Source organism: Chlorocebus sabaeus, chromosome 1, assembly GCF_047675955.1.
Source record: "Chlorocebus sabaeus isolate Y175 chromosome 1, mChlSab1.0.hap1, whole genome shotgun sequence".
Classification (NCBI taxonomy): domain Eukaryota; kingdom Metazoa; phylum Chordata; class Mammalia; order Primates; family Cercopithecidae; genus Chlorocebus; species Chlorocebus sabaeus.
Genome location: NC_132904.1, coordinates 119,920,875 through 119,940,685, shown reverse-complemented (window position 1 = coordinate 119,940,685; position 19,811 = coordinate 119,920,875). Strand labels below are relative to the sequence as shown.

The window sequence follows — 19,811 nt, the reverse complement described above, 5'->3', positions numbered from 1 at the left end:
ATGAGTTATTTATTAAGAATATAGCTCTATTTGCACATACAAAAACACAACACATATAACATGTATATAAGTATGTGTATGTACATATAAATAGATAAATGTGCATTTGAATATAATGTGTTGATATGTATATTTATAATTTATATACATTATGTTCTTAACTGTTAGCAGTCAAAAATTGCTTTTTTGTCTTTTAAATATTATTCTATTGTTTGTTTTTTCTGTTTAAAAAGACTTCACCCATCCCAATGTTCATCCTATATCACCCGGAATGGATTGCTTTATTCAAAATTTTCCTTTGTTTTTAAATTTTCTATTTAAATCTATAGATTTTCTTAAGTGAAGAGCTAAAGTTTTCTTCCATAAAAACAAAAAAAGCTATATTTTGGGAGGTCAAGGTGGGAGAAGTGCTTGAGGCCAGGAGTTCAAGACAAGTCTGGGCAACTTACTGAGACTTCATTTCTTTAAAAAAAAATTAAATTTACTAAGTTTTTCTATATATATATATATATATAACTTTGTTTTAACAGTTTTGATTCAATTCCATTGAAGATTCTGTCAATTCTCCTACCAGTATGACTAAGCTCTACTTGTTTTTAAAATAGTACATTTACATAGGTTTCACCGGTTCAAAATTAGCTGTAAATCCAGAAAATATTAGATAACAATGGTGATAGCAAACATTATTGTCTTGAGTCTCTCATTTTAATATTAAATATGGCTTTTTTCTTTGTTGAAGTAAGATCTTTTTATTATTAGATGATTAAAGCTATTGAAAGGTTTTTTGGTGGTTATTGCTTTGTTTCAAATCAGAACTTGGAAGAACACAAGGCAATTATTAAGATTATCAACATTTTCTAACTCAGGAATGGAAAATAAAACATTGTATGTTCTCATTCACAAGTGAGAGCTAAGCTATGAGGATGCAAAGGCATAAGAATGATACAATAGACTTTGGACACTCAGTGGGAAAGGGTGGAAGGGGCTGAGGAATAAAAGATGACAAATTGGGTTCAGTATATACTGCTTGGGTGATGGGTGCACCAAAATCTCACTAAAGAGCTTCCTCATGCAACCAAATGCCACCTGTTCCCCCAAAACTTATGGAAATAAGAAAAATATTAAGATTATCAATATTTTCTAATAGAATCAATTTATATGAAATAAATTTGATAGATTGCTTAACTACACAAATTCTAGACTTTCTGGGTGACGTTTTAATGTACCATTGCTTTGGTTTGTTAGTGATGGTTTTAGGACGTTTACATCTATATTGGTGAAATCAGTCTTCAGATTTCACTTTTCAAGAAATCTGGATAGATTTTGGTATCAGAATTACACCTACTAAACAGGAGGTCCTCTCAAGATTTTCTATATCTGGAAAATTTACTTCTTGATGCTTTTTACAGAATTCACCAGTGACATAGGCTTGGATCCTCTTTTGGAAACAATTTCTTTCAAAGTTTTTATTTGTGCTTTAAATACCTCTTTGACTCAATACAAATTTTCTCTTAAAGTTGCTCCATTTTAGTAAGACTTTCAAGTCATTGTAGAGAAGTAATACATAGATTTTTAATAATTTTAAAGCTTTTATCATACGCCATTTCCTGCTTTGCAAACATATTTTCTACATAAATGGATGATCAATTTTGTCAAATGAAAAGATCAATTGGTTGTGAGCTCTGAGAAGCTTTTACCTTACAGATTCCCAGCTGTTATTTGCTAGGCCTTGTGGGGTTCTACCTTGAACATTGGTGTTCAGTCAAACACTTAAGGTAACTTCCTATGAGAATTTATAGAGTTCTTCCTCTGTATAATGCCCCTCCTCTCTGAAGGTGTGTATCAAATAGTCTAAGTGCCTTCACCTCCCCAAACTCTCCTCAACACAGTAAGACTGCTGTGCTCTGTTAAGGATTCCCTTCTCTGAGTTATAGTCTAGAAAGTGCCAATAGGGAGAAAAATCAACGTGATTATAAGACTCACCTCAGTTGTTTCTCTTCTATCAGGGATCATACTCAGCCTACCTATTGCCAATGTGTCCAAGCAGTATTTTTTAAATATATATTTTTTTTGTTTCTGGTTGTTTATGGCAGGAACTTAACCTGATCTCAGTTATTCTTCATGCCCAATGTGGAAGTTTCTCATTTATTTGAGTTTTTGTTAATTCTAAGAATTCTTTTTTGACTCTATTTAGAAGACTTTTAAAAAATTTATATATAAAATATAGGGTTGGTGTGTTTAAACTGCACATATTAATTTCAAATTTTATTATGCTGTGGTTAAAGGCATTTCTGTTTTTTGAATTTGTTGACTTTTTCCCCAGAGATTTATATACTAAGTTCTTATAAAGCATGGATAGAAACAAAGAGATTTTCTCTGGAGAGCATAAGTTTTAATAAATATATATTAATTATATTTTAAAATTATATTCGTTGTACTTTTGGGAAAAAATGGCTGCCATCCTGACACTCTGATTTCCCCAGCAGTTGTTTCTAAATGCCCCATAATTTTTTTTAATGTTTTAATATTTCTTGTCGGTAAATAGTAGGCATATATACTTAAGGCGTACATGAGAGATTTTGGTACAGGCACACAATACATAATAATTACATTATGGAAAATTTGGCATCCATCCCCTCAAGCATTTATCCTTTTTCTTACAAATGATTTAATTATACTCTTTAATTATTTAAAAATGTAAAAGTAAATTATTATTTTCTATAGTCCTTCTGTTGTGCTATCAAATGCTAGGAATTATTCATTCTTTCTAATTTTTTTCTTACCCATTAATCATCCCTAACTCCCTCTCATCTACCCAGTGAGCTTCTCAGACTCTGGTAGTTACTCTTCTGTGCTCTATCTCCATGAGTTCGATTGTTTTAACTTTCAGTTCCCACAAATAAGTGAGAACATGCAATGTTTGTCTTTCTGTGCCTGACTTATTTTATGCAACATAATGATCTCCAGTTCCATCCATGTCATTGCAAATGACAGAATCTCATTCTTTGTTATGGTTTAATAGTTCTTTATTGTTTATAGGTACCACATTTTCTTTTTCCATTCATCTGTTGATGGACACTTACGTGGCTATTATGAACAGTCCTGCAATAAACATGGGAGTACAAATTGCTCTTTGACATACTGATTTCCTTTCTTTTGTGTATATGCCCAGCAGTGGGATTGCTGAATCTTATGGTAGCTCTATTTTTAGTTTTGTGAGAAACTTTTAGGCTGTTTGCCATCGTGGTTGTAGTAGTATACATTCCCATCAAAAGTGTAAGGGGGTTCTCCCTGCTCCATGCCCTCATCAGCATTTGTTATTGCTTGAATTTCGGAGAAATATTTTGCCTATTTTTAATCAGATTATTAGGTTTTATTCCTATAGAGTTGTTTTGAGCTATTCTGGTTATTAATCCCTTGTCAGATGGGTAGTTCGCAAATATTTTCTCCCATTCTGTGGGTTGTCTTGCCACTTTGTTGATTGCATTCTTTGTTGTACAGATGCTGTTTAACTTGACGTGATCCCATTTGCCCATTTTTGCTTTGCGTGCCCTTATGGGGTATTTCTCAATAAATTATTGCTTAGACCAATGTCCTGGAGTGTTTCCCCAATATTTTCTTGTAGTAGTTTCATAGTTTGAGGTTTTAGATTTAAGTACTTAATCCATTTGTATTTGATTTTTGTATAAGGCTAGAGACAGGGGTCAAGTTTTATTCTCCTGCATATGGATATCCAGTTTTTCCAGCACCATTTATTTTAAAGACTGGTTTTTTCCCCAGTATATATTCTTGGTACCTTTGTAGAAAATGACTGTAGATGTGTGGATTTATTTCTGGGTTCTCTATTCCATTCCATTGGTCTATGTGTCTGTTTTTATGCCAGTATCATGCTGTCTTGGTTACTGTAGCTCTATAGTATAATTTAAAGTCAGGTAATGTTATTTCTCCAGTTTTGTTCTTTTTGCTCGAATAGCTTTGGCTATTCTGGGTGTTTTGTGGTGTAAGAATTGTTTTTGCTATTTCTGTGAATACTGTCATTGGTATTTTGATAGGGATTTTACTGAATCTGTAGATTGCTTTGGGGAGTACAGACATTTTAACAATATTTAACAATATTGATTTTTCCAATCTATGAACATAGAATATCTTTCCATTTTTTGTGTCCTCTTCAATTTCTTTCATCAGCGTTCTCTAGTTTTGATTGCAGAGATCGTTCACTTCTTTGGTTAATTACTCGGTATTTAATTTTATTTGTTGCTGTTGTAAATGGGATTATTTTTTAAAATTTTTTTCATTATTGACATATAGAAATGCTACTGATTTTTTATGTTGATTTTGTATCCTACAACTTTACTGAATTTATCAGTTCTAATAGTTTTTTGGTGGAGTCTTCAGGTTTTTCCAAATATTAGATTATTATCATCTGCAAACAAGGTTAATTTGACTTCTTCCTTTCCAATTTGAATGTCCTTTATTTCTTTCTCTTTTCTGATTCCTCTAGCTGAGACTCCCAGTACTATGTTGAAAAACAGTGGTGAAAGTGGGCATCCTTGTCATGTTCCAGATCTTAGAGGAAGGGCTTTCAGCTTTTCCCCATTTACTGTGGATTTGTCATATATGGTTTTTATTATGTTGCTGTATGTTTCCTCTATATTCAGTTTTTGAGGGTTTTTATCCTGAAAGGATGGTTGAATTTTATCAAATACTTTTTCGGCATCAATTGATATGATCATATGGTTTTTATCCTTCATTCTGATGATATGATATATACATATTGATTGATTCATGTATGTTGAACCATCCTTGCATCCCTGGGATAAATCCCTCTTGGTCATGATGGATCATCTTTTTTACGTTTCATCTCAAATGTCCATTCTTCAAAGAACTCTATTGAGAGTAGAATTTGACCCAATGAAAATTACATAACTTTTCTCTGAAACATAACTCATTTTTTCCGAAGGACTCATCTACATCTATAATTATTATGTTTGCTCATTGAATTACTTCTGTATTGCCTATCATCTTTTTCACCCCCTAAAAGTAAAGCGATACCTTGTCTATCATATTCACCATAATATTCCAACACTCAGGACAGTGCCTGGCACATGATGTCCATGATAAGCATATGCTGAACAAATGAATTAACTAATACATCACATTCCCCATACAGCGTACTATCTTGGTTGATTGTATGAGTTCATTCTTAAAAATCATAAACTTTTTCATTGTGTTTATCTTAAAACATGTGGAGGAAATTAAAGACACCTAGTTACAGCTTACAAAGAAAATACCAACTCAAAAGAAACAAAGTTATAAAATACTGCACATAAACTGGTCATGCTGAAAAAAACAAGATATTTTAATAAGATTATAAACATTATCTCTTCATCTAGACATTGTAAGTCTTATTTTTGGATCAACATTTGCCCAATACTGAGACCATATTAGCTTAGTCCTTTGTTGAATCTTCTTCATTGAATTACACTTTAAGACAATATTGGCTTCCAATAAGCCCTTCACAGGAAACAATCAAGAAAAATTCTCCCACGGTTATTATAAAATTGTTGTCATAATTTCCATCATGTTGCTCATTTTTTTTTAAATTAGCTGTGGTTTTCTTCTGATATAACTATGCTTTACACCATGATGATGATTTCCTTTTGGGCTTGGATTCAGGAAACTAAAGGTAAAAATTGTTGTTCAATTACAGCAATGGTATTAGCTTTAAATTGAAAATATTTTTTACTTTTCACTTTCATATATGTTGTTTCACATTTTATTAATGTGATTATCTGTGCATGTATTTACTAATCTAAATATAAGTAATTTCATCTGATTTCAAATTACTTTTTTTTTTGAGACAGAGTTTCACTCTTGTCACCCAGGCTAGAGTGCAATGGTGCAATCTCAGCCCACTGCAACCTCCACCTCTTGAGTTCAAGTGATTCTCCTGCCTCAGCCTCCCAAGTAGGTGGGATTACAGGTGCCTGCCACCATGCTCAGCTAATTTTTTTGTATTGTTAGTAGTGATGGGGTTTCACCATCTTGACCAGGCTGGTCTTGAACACCAGACCTCATGATCCACCCACCTCAGCCTTCCAAAGTGCCGGATTTACAGACGTAAGTCACTGTGCCTGGCCCTCAAATTACTTTTAAAGAGTCAAGGTATAAATGTATACATCTAATTGTGATTATGAATACATAAATAGATCTTAATAAAGAGCATATTTGTCATGGAGATAAAGGTATTTTTCTTCTTAAAAGTTTCATCAGGGCATTTTTCACTTCCTTGTTCCTCAGACTATATATCAGAGGATTCAACATGGGAATCACAGTGGTATAAAATACTGAGGATACTTTCTCCTGGGTGAGTGAACTGCTAAAAGCGGGTTTGAGATACATGGACATCAGAGACCCATAAAATATAACAACAGCTGTCAGGTGGGAGCTACAGGTACTAAAGGCTTTGCATCTGCCCTTTTTAGAGTGGATGCGCAGGATGCTGGTGAGGATAAAAGCATATGAAATGATGATTGTTAGGCTTGTGGCCACCATGTTAAATCCACCAATGACAAAAATCAAAAGCTCATCAATATAAGTGCTAGAGCAGGAGAGTTTAATAAGAGGGACAATGTCACAGAAATAATGTTTAATGATGTTTGATCCACAGAAAGACAATCTGAGTATACAACCTCCATGGATCACAGCATGAGTGAAACCTACTGAGAAGACAGCAACCACCAGCAGAGAACAGACACTAGGGGACATGATGACCTTGTAGAGCAGTGGGCTGCAGATGGCCACGTAGCGATCATAGGCCATGGCTGCCAGCATGTAGCATTCAGAAATAACACAAACACAGAAAAAAAACAGCTGAGTCATGCATCCAGAATAGGAGATGGATCTGTCTCTGCATAAAAACCCTGATAGCATTTTAGGGGTAATGACAGAAGAATAGCAGACATCTAAAAAAGACTAACTACTCAGGAAATAGTACATGGGGATATGAAGTTGATGATTCAGCCTAATTATTGAGATCATGCCGAGGTTTCCCACCACAGTAACTGTATAAATTCCTAAGAAGAGGCCGAAGAGGGGCAGCTGAAGCTCTGGTTGTTCAGTTAATCCTGATAGCAAAAACCCAGACACTGTGGAACGGTTTTTTATACCCATTCTTCTCTGAGAAATCTGTGGAGATGAGAGAGAAAAAGTCAGATTAGACAGGTAGAACCCAGCTTGCCTCTAATATACCTCATAGCACAGATATTTCTATCTATGAAAACACTGACTTTGTGTTATGAAGACCAAAAAGTGAGCACTCGATGAAATAGAGTCAGTAAACATCTACCTACCCATAGATTTTAGGAACCACAAACACACTTTTCCATACCCTCCAGTGGAACAAATTCTCTTAGCAAAGGACAGAACCTTTAACTCCAGAGTTAGAGACAAGACTAATGCTTAAAACCAGGGCATTTCTGTTGTGGAGAAACGTCAGCCGCTGGCGCAGGGGTAAAATAATTTAGCAAGACAGTTGTGGGTAAAGGAAGACAGACTTATTAGAGAAAGTAGGAAAACACGTTGCCAGGGAGACAATGAGCTAGTCAGCAGAAGCTGACTGCAAAGAAACAAAGGCTTGCCGAAAATTTTATAGGGTGGTGTTTATGCTGTTTGTTGAGGAGGGCTTTGTGCAGTACTGATAACGCCAAGGTTGCAGGGAGCTGATTTGCAGGTGTCTGGTGATAGTTGGGTGCAAGAAGACTGAGTTATTTGTGCAGGAGAGCTGTGTGTCCTGGGCCATGAAGAAGAGCAGACTTGTAGCTCCTCTGTTTTCTCTTTTTTGCTTTTGCCTGCTCCCACCAGCCTGACTCCCTTTCCCTAATTAGGACTCCACAGTTTCTTAAAGTAAATTAGTTAAGTAGATGCATAAACAAGAGGCTGAGGACTATGAGAATACTTTTGCTAATGACACATTTGCCAATGGCTGACTCTTCTCCAGGATTTCCTATAAAGAAGGTATCTACTATTAAGGTGAATTATAATTTTCTACATCAAGGTTTCCAAGGGTGTTCCGCAAAAGAATCATTCAGGGAGATGTTAAAAGGTGTTACTTTAAATAAGTGTCCAAGGATCATATAATTTCAGACATCCTGAATTAAATAAACTGGTTTTGTAACTGGAGGATGTCTCAGTCCTCCTGGAGGACTCTATAAATACAATATTTATCAAACTTACTTGATGATAGGCCAACTGCATGCTTTTTAAAAACATTTTATAGCATGAGCATGGCTCAGAATGTATTTTAGAAAACTGTATTTTCATTTATGTGTTTGCTCTATTTTTAATCTAATCATACATTGATTTCCAGGTGGGAAGTTTATTCTTACACTTGAGTAAAAACCTGGATGATGGTAGAATGGCAGACTTCCCAAACCTGTTTCTACCTTCTGGATCTCTGGCCGTCCTCTGGGCTAAGGCTACGTCTGTCGCCAAGGCCATGGAGTCCAATATAACACACTAGTGCTGCCACTACTGGCAATGCAAACAACCCAGATGTTTGCGTTGCACTTGGAGGCTCCCACATAGCACACATTGTGGAATCATCTATTCTGGGGTCAATCATGGCCTTTTCTCTGAAAAAGCCGACCCTTTATTTAGTGTTGGGCTTCTCACAGAGCCATCTCCAGACTCTCATATTTGCCCCAAGATTACATCGAATCTGGCTCAAATGTCTAGGGTTGCATTTTGTTATTCTGCCCAGCTACCTGGCTATGTAATAGGCTGTTCATGTCTTCTTGTTTCCAATATATTACTGCTGTAACAGGACAAGCCACACTTCCTTAGGCAGCTTGAGTTCCCAGGATGTAGGTGACTCCTTATTTCCCAAATCCTTCTCACAGTTTAAAACAAATGAGCTGCATGGTCATGGAACAGCTATTCTCTGAGCAGGCTTCCCCATTCTACCGAAACTGTGCCTTTTGTATCTGCTCTTTCTTGTCCTAAATGACAGAGATGGAGGGTCGTGTGCAAAAGTGAGTGTCCAATTGCCCTTTGCCTGTTACAGAAATACCCTGGAGTCTTCGTTTCCCATTACTCCTTCCCAATAAGCATCCAGGAGTGTAGTCTAGTCACAGAGCCTTATCAAAGTAATGTTCAAAAAACCTATATGCTCAGTTTTTTGTCTTTAATAGCATGGGTTTTTTTAAGCATGTTTTTAAATCTGTCCTGAGTGTTACAAACACACTGACCACTCTTAACTCATATGTAATTCTCCTGCGTGCCCCGTAATTCCTGCTGGGCTCCCTCTCCAAGTAAAATGTCTTATTCTGCCCATGTTCCTTGTTTTATTCTAGTATTCTGCACTCTTCTTCCATCTTCTCAAGCCTGTTAGGTTTCTTTTTCCTATGTTCTCACTTTCTAAAACATTTCTGTGCTTTAGGTTCTTGCTACGCAGTGTGGTCTATGAACCAGTAGTGGCAGCATCACTCAGAGATCTTTTGAGAAATGCACAGTCTCAGGCCCTACCTCACACCTGCTGAGTAAGGATCTACATTTTAGTGGGATTCTCACATGATTTGTGAGCACATTAACATTTGAGAGGCACTATTTTCGGTTATTTTCTCTTAGAGCTGAAGTCATCCTTCTTCTTTCTTGTTTCGTTCTCTAAACTTTTCTCTCTGATTCATTTTGTGCCAGAAAGCATTAGCTGATTATGTAAAACCCATCTTTGAAGATATCTTCTCAAAGAAAGTTTTCTGAGATGAAGAATAGAAACTGTACAATTTTACATTTCAGTATTTTGCCACCTATTTGAAAACTCAGAGATTCCATGGCAGTGTAATGTGCATGTCAAATAGCTTATTGCAACAAATTGTATTGTTTTTGTGTTTGTAGAAAAAAATATTATACACATTCCATCTTAGTCCACACAAAATAAGCAATGATAACTGGCATCTGCTTTATTTAACCAACCGATAAACAGTAAACTCGACTAGCTTAGGGATACAAATTTATGAGGTTGTATTTCTGACCAAAATAATCTACTACATTGATTCAGACCTCATTCAGGACCCCAATAGTTTTTAGCAATTTAAAAGCATAAGAAAAGTGTTTTTAAACATTTCAATGCATCTCACAGTATTATTAAAACTATAACTATTGAAAGTGTTTCACAAAGGTAAATGCTAGATCAGCATTGCCCAATAGACATATAATGCAGACACATGGGCAATTTAAAATATCCTAGAAGTTCATTTTGTAAAAAGTCAAAATAAAAAGAAAAAATACATTTTAGTAGTATGTTTTATTTAACTCAGTTCAGTCATACCTTGATATCCAAGGGATATTGGTTTCAGGACCCCCTCAGATACCAAAATCCCTGCATGCTCAAGACCCTGATTTGAAATGGTGTAATATTTTTATATAATCTAAGAACATCCTTTTGTATAGTTTAAATCATCTCTAGATTACTTAGAATACCTAATACAATGTAAACGCTATGTTAATATTTCTTTTAGTATATTTTTTGGGGAAAAATTGCAAGAAAAATGTCTGTACATATTCGGTATAGATATACTCACCCATTAAAAAAAAATCTTCCATCTGCAGTTGGTTGAATCCACAGATGTGGAACCCACAGACACACAGGCCAGCTGTACATGCAAAATGTTATCATTTCAACATGTAATTCATATTTTAAAAATAATGAGATATTTTATGTTCTTTTATTATACAAATCTTTGAAATTCATAGTATATTTTATACCTGGCCAGATTTCAAATGCTCAGTAGCCACCTATGGCTAGCGGCTATATTACTGGACAACAAAAGTCTAGAATGTGATTTTTTCCCTAAATCTTTCAAATCTGAATTGTCCCCTTTTACAGAAAGAAACCATTAGTACAGAGGTAACAGAAAGACCACTGAATCCCGAGTTAAAAGATGTAGTATCTTTTTCATTTCTAAGACAGTGCAACTTTTAACTCATAAAGTCTCTCTGAACTTCATATTTTAGTCTGTAAAAAATAATAAATACTTCAAAGGATTGTTATGCAAATTAAATGAGACAATAACTGTGAATGTACTTTATATATTATAAGGTCCATATAAATATAATTGTAAATATATTTTTAAAGCAGGTGTTTCACAGATTAGTTCCTATATTAGACACAAGATACTTAGATAAAGTGAGTGGACAATGCATAAATGAGTCTGAGATGGATGCCCATGGCCTCTTCCTTGTACTTCTGTGACTCAGTGGCCTCAAACATGCAGAAGCTCTAGAACCCATGGGGACAATCGGGAATTGATTTTAGAACACATTTTAATATCCTTATAATATGAACACATAATTCTGAAACTCACCTTTTTCCTTCTGAAGACTGTGGGTTAGTATCTCTTCTTTCTCCTAAACTCATCACTTCAGGAGTAGAGATGGATTGATTATATCTTCTTCTTTAAGGGTCTGAGCAACAACAGCTAACAAGAAGCTATGACTTTTATTCTCAGTTCAGATATTTTGTGTCAAGAAATATAAAGACCAGTAGTCCCAAGGGTTTCTTGTCTCCTGAGGTACAGCAGCCTATGTATTTGTAAGAACTATCCATGAGCTGGCCTATCATTTTGGGAATCTAACATGGATGAGTCATGCGAATGCCCCTTGCCGTTCAGTGGGGAAAGACACATGGTCTAACACATGGCTTGCATTTTAAAATGTTGAACAAATGAGGCATCATAGACAGTGCTTGGTATAATAAGCAGTAGGTAGACTTTGAGGTCAGAGATGGAACGGATCACTACTATTTACAGCAATAAGGACAATCTTCATGGAAAGGTAGATTGTAAAATATGCCTTCAAAGGTGGGGAGGATCCATTTAAGCTGAGAGGATATGAAAGAATATCCAAGATGTAAATAAAGGTATAAGCAAAGGAACTGAGAAGTAGAAAACATAAGGAATATGTGAAGAACATTGGGGAAAACTGAAGTGTTTCTTGGATGAAAGCAGTGGATTCAGTGTTTCTAGTGTCTGCTAATGATGGAAGCAGAGTCAGGGGAATGACTCTGAGTCCAGCCCTCCAGTCAGTTCTAATGGTTTTCCAGGCCATCTGGAAGAATGTGCCTGGTGATCCCTGGATGAGCTTTTTGTGACTTTGTTAAAATAACACATGCACTTAAACCCTCCAAATTTTCAGGAGCAAATAGCTATATCCAGATCCGGCTTTGGGAAAAACTGTAACACCACTTCAGATTATCTCATAGTCAACAGTGTCTACCATGTCAAAGACACTAAATTTCTGGGGAAATTTACCACTCAATGAGGTAAACATTTAGCTCCACTTCACCGGTGAGACTACCAGAGCCCAGAGTGACCATTATATTTGCTCAAGGCAGCACAGCTAATAAACGGCAGACCCAAGAAGCAAATCTAGGAGTCCTTCACCCAAGAGTCCATGCCTTGCTGCCCCAGGAGAAAAGCAAACAGGAAGTTGGCTACTTATATTGGAGATGGATAAAGAGGAGTTTTATTGTCCTTCTAGGTGACTTTGCACACACTATGAAATTTGAAAAGGAAACACAGATTTGGGGCAAAGGCTCCATCCGAGAACAAAGCTAGCACACCTTGCTAGCGAAATATCTCCAAATCTTTCTATCATTCTTATCTCCAAAAATAATGCATAAAACTCAAAAGTTTGCATACATATATGAATGATTCTTGGAGAGAAGCCCCAGAAGCCAAAAGATCCCTAGATTTAGAATTCCCGAGCTTGTGGATTCCTTCCTCAAAGAACCTGACCACTGTATAAAGGGTCTAAAAATATAAGGAACATCTCCAAAAACGAACTACCACAACATGTCCCAACATCGTTAAGTGCCAGGCTATCTGTGCTATCTCTGGAAAAGATTCTTAAATGTTAGTGTGCTAAAAGCAGTCATGCAGAGCACCTGGTAAAAAAAAAAAAAAAAAAAAAAAAAAAAAAAAAGAACTCCTCCTCCTCCCAGCCCCCAAAGCTCTGATTCTGCAAGTATGTGGTTGGGAATAGGAATCTTCAATTTGAATAAGCATTTCAGAGATTTACATAGTCGAGAAATCCTGTAGTGCAGCAAAATGCCATCGTCCACTTCTGCACACCAAGGAATCCTGTCCTAATGACATATGCCTACACCTTGGGAAGGTATCCTGATGAAGAAAAGAATAGGGAATCCAAGTGCCATGAAAAACTATCTGAGTGGTAATACGGTCATATACCATAATCATACTGCACAGATATTGTTCACTCATTAATACAAGCATTAGCTTCACTAAGGCCCAACAAGTGGATGAGAAACTTCACATTCTTATATATGTTCCCCCAGGGATCACAGTGTCCCTTTTGTGCCTTTCCCTTCAGAAAGATGTCAGGAACAGCTGTTTCAGCTACACAGAGCAGGAGATAGTACTGCCTTGGAAACACATTTCTTGGCCATGAATCAGACTAGCAAGGCCTCAGATAGTGAGGGCTGCCAGCATACGGCCTCTCCACTCCAAGCCAAAGAATATTTCTGGTGGAGTAGAGGCAGGTAGACACATGCTTTCACTTTAAAATACAGCCATGCATTGCTTAATAATGGTGATATATTCTGAGAAACGAGTATTTAGGCAATTTTGTGGCTGTGTGGACATCGTAGAATGTATTTACACAAACCTAGATGGTAAAACCTACTACACACCCAGGCTCTATGGTATACCCTATTGCTCCTGAACTGCAAACCTGTACAGCATGTTACTGTACTGAGTACTTCAGGCGATTATAACACAATAGCAAGTATTTATGTGCCTAAACATATCTGAACATAGAAAAGATATGGTAAATTTACAGTATTATAATCTTATGGAACCACTGTCATAGATGTATTCCATCATTGACCAAAATGTTATTAGGCCATGCATGACTGTAAAAGAAAACAAGTACCCAGGTGACAGTCCCAGGAAACAATCAAATAAACGATTTGCTCATGAAATCCCAATCCTGATAGACAAAAGTTTATTATGAGACTTTCCTGATCTTGTAATTATTGTTTGGATCGTAGCTACCTAATCCGGCTGCTAAGTGACATTGGCTCATTTAGATTAGTAATCATTCCACTGTCCTTCTTGGTCTCCAGAGCTTATGTTGTTTATAAAAAGTTTTAATTGCCCCAGTTGGGACTATGTTCAATTATTTTCAAGTGAATCCTGTAATCATTAATGCTACAATATTATAGTTTCTACTTTTGAAGATCCCTACAGGTGGAACAACATTTGCACATGTATATACAGTCCCAAGTGGATTCCAGTTTTTAAAAATCATCCCTGGACTTTTCCCAATTATCTATCATAAGACCGACATGATTTATGATTCATGTTGTACTTTTCTCTTGTGGACCCTACTAATCTACTAACTAAATATCTGGATGGAGCAGATACACAGAGAGAGTCAGAGGGAGAGAGAAAATGAATGCACACACAGGCTTCTCATTTTCCAAACTTATTAAGATCCATTTCTGCTATTAACTAGTAGCATGTGGTCTTTTCACAAGTTATCTCACCTCTCTAAGCCAAAGTTTTCTTACTTTTTTTTTCCTTTTTATTTTTAGTTGGCATGAAATAATTTATGGGGTACAGAGTGATATTTCCATATGTCTATACAATGTATAATGCTCAAATCAGAGTAATTAGTATATCTATTTCCTCAAACATTTATCATTCTTTGTGTTGTGAACATTCACAGTTCTCTCTTCTAGCTTTCTGCAAATATACACTAAATTACATGCAACCGTATTCTCCCTACCATACTACAGAACACTAGAATCATGCCTTCTATCCAGCTATAATTTTGTATCCATGGACGGACCTCCCTCCATCCTCCCCTTCCCCTTACTCTTCCCAGCCTCTAATACCCATAATTCTACTCTACTTCCACGGGCTCAAAATAAGTCTTTAGTTCCAACACGCGAGTGAAAACATGTGCTATTTATCTTTCTGTGCCTGACTTACTTTGCCTAACATAACATTCTCCAGACACGTCCAAGTTATTGTGGATGACAGGATTTTATTCTTTTTATGGCTGAATAGTATTCCGTGTGTGTGTGTGCATGCATGTGTACTGTGTGTGTACACACACACACATATATATACACATAGATATCACATTTTCTTATTTATCCACCTATTGATGGACATGTAGATTGATTCTGTATCTTGATTATGAATAGTGCTACAATAAACATTGAAGTTTAGATCCCTCTTTGACATACTTATCTCTTTTCCTTTGGATATATACCCGGTAGTGGGATTGTTGGATCACATGGTAGTTCTGTTTGTAGTTTATCAAGGAACCTCCATACTGTTATCCACAATGGCTGTACTAATTCACATTTCTACCAACCATGTATAAGAGTTCCCTTTTCTCTGCATCCTCACTAGCATTTGTTATTTCTTGTCTTTGTTTTAATAGCCATTCTAACTGGGATAAAGCAATATTTCATTGTGGTTTTAATTTGTATTACCCGGATGATTCTCATAAATCTTGAGCATTTTTTATGTTTGTTGGCCATTAATATGTCTTCTTTTGAGAAATGTCTATTCAGTTCCATTGCCCACTTTTTAATGAGGTTATTTAACTTTTTGTTGTTGAGTCTCTTGTCAGATGAATAGTTTGCAAATATTTTTCCCACTTTACAGGTTATCGCTTCACTCTGCTGACTGCTTCTAGTGCTGTGCAGAAGCTTTTCAGTTTAATATAGCCCCATTTATGTATTTTTATTTTTGTTTCCTGTGCTTTTGAAGTCTTACCCATAAAACCTTTGGCCAGACTAATGTCCTAAAGCACTTTTCCTATGTTTTCTTCTAGTAGTTTTGTAGTTTGAGGTCTAACGTGGAAGTCTTTAATCCATCTTGAGTTTATTTGTATATATGGTAAGAATATATCTCATTTCATTCTTCTGCATATGAATATTCAGCTTTCTCAGCATTGTTAATTGAAGAAAGTGTCCTTTTTCCAATGTATGTTTTTGGTGCCTTTGTTAAAAATCAGTTAGCTGTACATACGTGGATTAATTTCTGAGTTCTCTACTCTGTTCCACTGATTTTGTGCCTGTTTTCACAAAGGTTTCAATATTGATAAGCTAGATATATAATACTACCAACAGATCCTCTATTTGAATGTTGCACGTTCTTTTAAGGATCAAGTAAGAAATAAATACAGAAGTATTTTCCAAAACATAAAGGGTTTCATATGTGTTTGCTGCTATTAATAGTGCTTGCTGGGTAGCTTCTGAAGGAGGGAGTGGTGAGGGGATCAGATATGTGAAGCACCTACTTCCTCTAACTCCATCCCATTTTTCAAGGTAGGTGTCAGTACAATCTATGAAAAACACCTACACACTACTGGAAAATGTTTTGACACAATTTTTCTTTTTTAGAAACAAGGTATCACTAGGTTGCCCATACTGAAGTGTAGTGGCTATTCACAGGTGTGATTATAGCATACTAAAGCTTCAACCTCCTGGGCTCAAGTCATCTTCTTGTCTCACCCTCCCACCTCCTTCTCCCAAGTTACTAGGACTACAGGTGCACACATCTACACCCAACTTTGTTATCACATACTTTTGTATATTGATACAATAGACAGTGTATGTATTTATTAACATTATAATTTTAAAGTCTGTTTCTAACTGTTCACACTACTAGTTACATATAATAAGAATGTTTTGATTGAAACCATGTAGAACATGTGTGCATATAAACGGAACCTGGAAAATAATATGCCAAAGGAAATTAGTTGCTGTGGTAGAATGTTATAATTTATGAATTTTTTCCTAAATATTTTTGCATATTGCTGTTGTCTATTCTTCCTTTTTTCTTTTGTTTTCAATAATAATTCTAAGTCCTTTCAATTTCTCACAACTTTGGCCTCTCCTCACCTTTTTCAATAAAGATATTTTCTTATCTTTGTCTGTTGCTAACTCATCATAAATTTTAAAAAATTGCCTTCTTAGGAACTCTGTCTTCAGCTCCTTCACTTAGAGAGGTAGAAGGGAATCAAACTTCATTGTAATGCAAAGCTGTGGTTACAGATGATTTTACCACCTTTGAGTTCTCATCTACATTTCATCTGGAAGGATAACCTGGGAAAGAAAACTCAGAGTATCTCAACCCTCAAGAAAACAAAATAAAAGTAGGAAATCACACTAAATATGTGGAGATATGGAAAAGAAGACAAAATAGCTAAAAGAAAGCATTTATATTAATAACTGAGGAGTGGAGACATCAAATTAGAACATAAATTGCTCTAGTGACTATTTAAATACTAGATCCTATTTCTCAGAGTAAGGATGAAGAATGTAAACAGTGAAGCCTTCCTTCCCATTTTTCTAACACCATAGGTCAGACATTTGAGACACTGCTTCAATTAACTCATAAGTATACCCATCTATTGCATTTAGGGGGCTGAGAAAGATGGATAATAGGATATCTAGTGAGTGTTAGAGCAGTGAAAATTTATCTGCTCAGTGAATCTTGTCTAATGCATGATAGGTGCTGTTTCAGGCAGTAGGGATACAACTATGGGGAAAAAATGCCTTTGAAGAGTTCATGATATAGGAAAAATACACCTACAAGCAAAACATTTTAAAATCATGTGAAAAATAATTTCAGAAAATATGCACAGTGTGAAACAGAAGAAAAGAAAGAAGACATTCAGTGGTAAGTAGTATATTTACTGAAGTCCTGTCTCTATTCAAAAATGTGACCTCATTAAGCATGGTGGAATAAAGGATTAGATTTCTTTCTCCAGTATTAAAAAACATAGATGGTATCCTGTATTAGCAGAAAAGAGGGTACTAGCCTAGTCTTTGACCTGATTTCAGCCATGCAAACCCTAAACCCTGAATTAAGACACAGACTGTATCATTCTCCTTTCAGTAGAGACGTAATGTCCCATATGACTTCAAATAATGATAGCATACAAAGCTACAGCTAGAGAGAGCCAGAAAGATCAGATCAAACCATGTCATTTTAAGTTAAAGCTCAAAGAAGACAGTTACTTTTCCATTAACAAAAATTGCTAGTTAGTGGCAGAATGGAAACTAGAATGCAAGCCCTTTTAAAACTACTTTTTAACACTCTTTACATTGATCCACACATACTTTTAAAAAGGTTTCTCTTCAATGTTTCTCTGATCATTTACCTATCACGAAGAATTAATTCTACACTGATACAATGAGATACTAAGCATATTTCTTAAAAAGAATTTTATCTGAGTTCAATTTTATCTGAAAAGAACAGACATAAGATAGGTATGGAAATATTTTACATTCACTAAAACTGTTTATAGATGTATCTTATGGGGAACTATATTTCCAAAGCTCTTCAAATTGCTACGAAACATAAATCAAGTCTTTTTTTTTTTCTTTTCTTTTTTTATTGAGACAGAGTCTCGCTCTGTCACCAGGCTGGAGTTCAGTGGTGTGATCTTGGCTCACTGCAACTTCCACCTCCTGGATTCAAGCGATTCTCCTGCCTCAGCCTCCAGAGTAGCTGGGATTACAGGCACACGCCACCACACCCAGCTAATTTTTGTATTTTTAGTAGAGATGGGGTTTCACCATGTTGGCCAGGATGGTCTCGATCTCTTGACCTCGTGATCTGCCCACCTCGGCCTCCCAAAGTGCTGGGATTACAGGCATGAGTCTTTTTTCATAATTCTTCATCTTGAGTCCATTTCCCACTAACCTGCTCAGCATTTCTGCACTATCTTCCATTTGTTTATGATATATAAGGATGAGCATTTGTATATTGAACATTTGGATACTCTTTTTGTGACATGTCTTGTTCATGTGTTTTATCCATTTTTCTCTTGAGCAGCCTTTCTCATATTTATTTATAGCAATTCGCCATATATCCTGGATACTAGTTCTTTGTCAAATATATGTATATCACACATCCACTCCTTACGCAGCCATCTGCTGTCTCTAAGGCAGAAACACAACAAACAGCTCTCTAGAGGGACAAAAGTGTGAATAATTCTTTTGGAGGTCATGAAGAATTCTCCTTATTAATCAGCCTACTGCTGTGAGAGCTGAACGCTGCTGAGATCTTGTCAGAAAGAAACAAAAAAAGGACATCAAATAAGTCTAAAGCAAAGCTACATTTATTGCTGCCCTGGCAAGAGAAAACCGTATCATTCAGTTTTGAGTTCTTAGATCACTCTGAGCAGAAATTGAAAGGACTCAATATGGGCAATAGGAAGAAGTACATCAAATAAGGCAGAACACTGAATCCAAGACTGTGATTGCTGGATGAAGTGGATTATAAACTCTTTTTGTAAAAATGTTTGCCTTCAGTTTTCTCTTCACCAATCCTGGCAAGCCTAGCATTAGGTCTAGAGTGTATTATATAGACTCCAGTGGATGTAGGGTCACTGACTGGTTACATTTATATATTACTGAATAAAGTTTGGCAATACGTATTTTGCTAAGTACGTATTTTGCTAAAAGTACATATTTTGCCAAGTCAAAGTAGATTATCAAAATGTCTATATTTTGCATGATTTCAATTTATATCACATTCTACAATGTTTCTGTTACTTTTTGTAGCTTACTGTAATTTAGTACACCAATGGTATAGCACTTTGCCTCTTGTTGCTAGCATTGCCCCCTCAATAACCAATCATCTTTGTAAAACACAGATGACAGCAGCTAGGGTTCCCCATCAGCAAGTAAGGAGCCATTTCTGAGTATGCAATACTAACAGGATGTCTGAGATATGACAGGTCTGAGTACTGGCTACTGG

The 19,811-nt window shown here is 35.9% G+C and overlaps 1 protein-coding gene across 1 annotated transcript; it reads right to left on the bottom strand.

Moving 5' to 3' along the window:
• Positions 1-6,231: 6,231 nt before the first annotated feature.
• Positions 6,232-7,465, bottom strand: OR8D4 (olfactory receptor family 8 subfamily D member 4). Its single transcript, XM_038004920.2, is given in 1 exon segment — positions 6,232-7,465. A coding segment is annotated over 1 exon segment (942 nt). The 5' UTR covers positions 7,174-7,465.
• Between the last annotated feature and the right edge of the window lie 12,346 nt (positions 7,466-19,811).